The sequence below is a fragment of the Clupea harengus genome, unplaced genomic scaffold (assembly GCF_900700415.2).
Source record: "Clupea harengus unplaced genomic scaffold, Ch_v2.0.2, whole genome shotgun sequence".
In the NCBI taxonomy this organism is placed as follows: Eukaryota; Metazoa; Chordata; class Actinopteri; order Clupeiformes; family Clupeidae; genus Clupea; species Clupea harengus.
The window spans coordinates 103,487-108,958 of NW_024879599.1; the positions used below are offsets into that span (position 1 = coordinate 103,487).

A 5,472-nucleotide genomic window follows, 5' to 3' on the forward strand; every position below is an offset into this window, starting at 1 on the left:
GATGTACAGGCCTTAAAATGGCATGCAAAACATTCATACAATGAGATCGAGCTAATCCATGGACCATCTCCTTATTGTGGCTTATTGATTGCAATAAATACTCTAGATTTCTACATTCGGTCTCCGGTCTTCTGATTGAAAGAAAAGGTTTGGGACTCAGTATCGCCACAACATAATTGGCGACCACGAAGGGACTGAAAAAGGGCAGAGCTCCGAGGTGCGAGTGAACCGATTGATCAATCCAACCAGGGGCGCCTATTTAAACGGTAAGCAGTCTTTTGCTATTTAGTCTGGTTGGATAAATCAATTAGTAAACTCAGCCACGAAAGCCGGACAAAAGTCCTTCAGACAAGAACTTGACAGAGACTGAATGTGTAGATCTGAAGTACATTAGGAAAAGTGCACGCGGGAAGGTTTTTGTTTTATATTTATGTGGAATAGCGCATCCGGAAACTAATTGAGAGTGTGTGATTGTTCGTTGGCACAGAGAGGGAAAGTTCACCTCGTGAGTGCTAACTTGTTTTGTGTAGAAGTGGTAGTTTTACTGCCCTTGTGGTGTTTTGTTTTGTGTATAAGTGTTATTTGGTCTACACTTGTAGTGTTTTGTTTTGTGTATAAGTGTTATTTGGTTTACACTTGTGGTGTTTTGTTTTGTGTATAAGTGTTATTTGGTTTACACTTGTGGTGTTTTGTTTTGTGTATAAGTGTTATTTGGTTTACACTTGTGGTGTTTTGTTTATAAGTGTTATTTGGTCTACACTTGTGGTGTTTTGTTTTGTGTATAAGTGTCAGTTGGTCTACACTTATGGTGTTTGTTAAGTGAAAGATTCTCTTACGCATTAGAGAACCTGGGAAACGACTCATTGAGTTGTGATGAATGTTTGATCTGTTATCAAATACTGATATTGGTAATCAGTAATTGTGTGGGTGTGTCAGCTGGAGAAAAGTGGAGCGGTTGGTCAAAATCATTGGTTGATGTGGGATATGCTGAACTTGTTTTATTTTTCAGGAAATAAAAGCTCTGTGAAGTATTGTGATATTTGATCTGTGAAACACTTAAACTGAAAGAGGTTAATTGCATTCAATAGTTGAGAGGTGGAGAACATACAAGGTGCATGAGTGAGAAAGTGAGAGTGACTGAAAAATTCTGTGAGATCGCTACAGGCCGTGAATAATAAAGTGCCTGATAATTGCAGTGATCAATAAGGAGCATTAAAAATTCACTGAAGGATTGTTTACAATCCTGATAAAAAGTTCAGTGAATAATAAGAGGTTTTCATTTTGAGATCTCTAGTTATCTAAATGCTTCTAGTTTGGTGTGGATGACGGATAAATGAATGAATGAGAAATCTCCGTCATATGCAAGACACATACAAATCAATACATTCATGTTGATTCTTCAACTTTCGCATATTATGTGAAAAACTGACGTGAAAAGTAATTTTTTGGATAAGTTGTGAACTGGCAAAGAAAAATACGAGCAAAACGTTGTTTTATCACATAGGCTGTGAAGTTGTGAGTTACTTGGTTATCATTGTTCTTGTGTGTTAAAGTTGCTTGGGAGATTGAAAAAGTTTTGAATGGTTTGGTTGAATAATTGACTAGAGTAGACGTGTTTCCAGACAAAACAGATGAGAATCAGTTTTTGTGTGAAGCACGTATAAGATAGATATAAAGGAGGAATTGGATTACTGGAATAGAAAGAGTTGTATGGACATTGTGTCTTGAAATTGTTTTTAAATTAGTAGAGAAGTTGTGTGATTATATGTGAATTTGATCTGGGAAAAGTGGAAATACGAGATTGTGTTGTGTATGTGTGAGCGAGTTGTATGCGCAAAACATCGTGACTAACATAGCCCGAAGTATTGTAGTTTGATTATAAGACGTGACATCGCTAACAAGCAACTTTGACTTTTTAAACAAACCATTGTGATTGACTGTTAAGATAACTTTGCTGATAAGTTTGTTTATACTAGACGGACAGAGTAAGACCTGAGACACGCGGGTGGGGGCTGTTAGGTCAGAGAAAACAGAGCATTAGAGGCGTAGGCTTTGTGCGTTCACACACACACACACACACTCAGTTGTATTAGGAAGGTGAGAAGAATAGTCAGATTATATATATTGTTGTGATATTATTTGGATTCAGGAATGCCTTTGGTACATATGGAACAAACTATGCCTTTAAAGGAGATAGTTGAATTGTAGTCGTCAGAAGCAAATTTGATACGGCATAATTGCAAAACGTGGACTGAGCGGACACAAATTTGATTCAAGCCCGTGGCCTAAACATAAAGTCATAGGACCCCAAGTTATTCATGCAGATGGAGGGTAAAATACATGGTTATAAGCATAAAGAACCAGTGAAAAGAGGGGAATTAAAAGAAAACAAGAGGTGCAGACTTTGAAGGCATTTATGAAGTTAGCAAAAGAGAAAGCTGGGGAGAAGAGGCACATTTTGGAACAGGTCACTGATACCAGTAAGTAAAGGGAAGGTGAATTGAGGAATTCTGGAGTTAAACTGACGGCTCGTAGGATGGATCAGTTAGAAGGAGAGCGAAGTATTGAGACATCACCAGCAGATCTTTGTAAGGTCAGGGTGCCAACACTGAGAAAGCAATCCACAGAGCCATCTGCCGAGGATGCCACTCAGAAGAATGTTGAAATTATAAACACTAGAGAGGGGGTAAGGTCAGAGGCGACTCCATCCCCACCAGTATGTTTGGCAGAAGAGACACAGGAAGGTGAAAAGAATTATGGTTATTTATTAAGAGATGACCAGAAGAGGGTTTGTCAGAAACGAGAGACAAAGAGAAGGCAGGAAATAGAGGAAAGAGAGAGGTCTGGAGACAATGTCATGGGGGTTGACATGGTATTGACAGAATTAGACGATGTACGGGCACAGGGGTCCCAAGAAGGAATGTCATGCAGGAGGAAGGAGAGACAGGACACAGAAGATTTAGAACAGTGGTCACCAAACTTTTTTGGCCAAAGATCACAAACTCTGCCTTGGTGACAGGCAAGATCTACCTATTGAGGCGTTGAGAGAAAAAGACTGTCCAGACTGTACTTACAACTTAACTTTTTATTTAGCCTAATTGTAATTGAGTGAAATTAAACACTTTGTTCCAGCTTTCAAATTGATGTTACCAAGAACACACTAAATCACTTAATTTCAGTGCAACATAAAAAGGAAAATATTTGTTAACCGCACACAATATGAACAAGAAAAAACACATTTGCAATCAGCAGGCTGGATATGAACTGCTTTATTTATCAACTGAAGTTACAACACAACACTGACAATCTTTGTTTTCAGATGCGTGCTTATTAATATTTCGAAAACCAACACGGTAATTGGAATGAAGTGGGAGTGGCCGATAACTAACATAAGCGCAAACGTACTCATGTAACGTCACCTTTAACATTAATATTAATATTTAGAAACACGTTGCAGTGTTAAACGAGTCGTAGAAGTTAAAATAAACAAATATCTGTCTCGAAAACCGTTCATTTGGGTAAGCTAATACATAACGTTAATCTATAAATAGACTTAGGATATCGGTTTATTTAACAAACTGGCCGATAACCAAGATAACAACGACATCCAAGAGAGCTCGAGGATGTTATGCACGCGAGTTGAGCCTAGTTGCGAGCTGTCAGACGAGCTTTCAGAATGTTGGAAATCTCTCTACATTGGTCAGACATTCTGCAACTTTACCCAGTCCGACTGAACATGTTGAACTCTTCCGACAATGACCAACAAACACCAACTGCTGGCGCACACTGACCCAACTGTTGGTGTTTGTTGGCGTTTGTTGGAGAATGTTGGCGTTTGTCGGGGCAGTGTGCAAGCTGCTTTAGAAGGGGCATTTAGTGGGAAGGCCTAAATTTGTGAGAAATCGTTGGTGATTACGTTCATATCAACTCTACGGACATCCTCAGATTTAAATAGCTGGTGTTCATTAATCAGGCGGAGATGTTTTCTGACGTTGGTCTTCCGAAGTCCGTTAGAAAACATTTCAGAAGACACTTCAGAAAATGTTCAATTATTTTTTTTTTTTTTTCTGTATTTAAAAAAAAAAAAATTTTTTGGAGATCGACAGGGAAGGTCTTCGAGATCGACACAGGTCGATCGCGATCGACAGGTTGGCGACCTCTGATTTAGAAGCATTCTGGGATATGAGAGAGATAACATTTGTTGAATTGAATGATCATGTAACACAAGCAATAAGAGGGCAGGCTTCACTGCCCCAACTGGAGCTGTTGATTAATGAAATCGAGGGAAAAGAGACATTCATTTATAATGTTTTGAAGTTAGGACAAGTAGGATTAGGACATGAGATGTTTGATATAATGATAAGGCAATTACGAAGTTTGAAGAGAATGCGGGATGAGGCGTGGAGATGTCTGAATGTCAAAGTCAGTCCAGAAAAGGGAACACGTGGTGGAAAGCAAGACAAGAGAACAGTACGACTTAATATAAGTGGAGGAGTGGTTGATGGGGCTCGGGAAACAGAAATTGTGGGTGACTCTAGTAGTGAGGAGGAAAGGGACACACATCCACAGGCCGATCCCCAGGCACCATTGCTTCCCTTGAGGTTTAAAACAGCAGTGAAAAACGCAGCACAAATCCCATTTGGGAAAGTGTGGGGTAGGGACAGAGAAGACAGTGACTTAGATGAGGAGGAAGACTCAGAGATAGCAGAACAGTGCTCTATAAAAGGTCCGCACACATGCCGAACTTGGGGACATTCAGTTGAGGCTGGGCTGAACTCTGGACTACCCATTTTGCAAGAAAATGCTCCAAACTTCATAACTCATCTGGAGAGTGAGATGGAGAGAAACATCTTTCTTGGATCTATGCCAAGATCAGAATTAAAAGATGGTGTAACTCATTACGTCATTCTGCACAGAAAAACAGAGGACTGTCTGCAAAAACAGGACATTGACAGGCAGCGCAAGCTGGTTCAAAGTCAACTGAACTATGTGAAAGGGATGAAGAAAGCCCAAACTCCTGCACCAGGCCTGGGACTGGATCTCATGCCTGTACGAGTGTCTGTTCAATGTCCCCAGTTTTAGGGCCCCCCACCCCCAGCCTATGGACAATCGAACTGGACACAGCCTCCTCCAGGAAATTTCGGAGGCAGAGGGAGAGCCAGAGGGAAAGGGGGAAGGTGGCAACTTTATGGCCCGCTGACCTGCTGGACATGTGGTCAACCAGGTCATCTCTCGAGAATGTGCACCGTGAGGCAGGATGTGGTAGGACAGGGGAATGCTCAGCCACTGATGAATGAAACCGGAGGTTCAGTTGCCAGTGTATCCCAGATGAACTTTTTTTGACTGATCAGACATCACGCCCCACCATGATTCTCCATACACTTTCCACACCACAAATCAAACAGGTTTATTGGATAAAATTACTGGAAGTGGGGTGGGAGAACAAACTTTTTAGTGAATGGGGAATTTTGA

General features: G+C 40.6%; 1 protein-coding gene across 1 annotated transcript; it reads left to right on the top strand.

Moving 5' to 3' along the window:
* Nucleotides 1-2,860: 2,860 nt before the first annotated feature.
* Nucleotides 2,861-5,049, top strand: LOC122129153 (the record flags this gene model as incomplete). The annotated part of the gene is made up of 2 exons (XM_042704197.1): nucleotides 2,861-2,959; nucleotides 4,165-5,049. Coding segments are annotated over exons 1-2 (975 nt in total), but the record flags the coding sequence as incomplete, so codon positions are not given.
* Nucleotides 5,050-5,472: the final 423 nt, after the last annotated feature.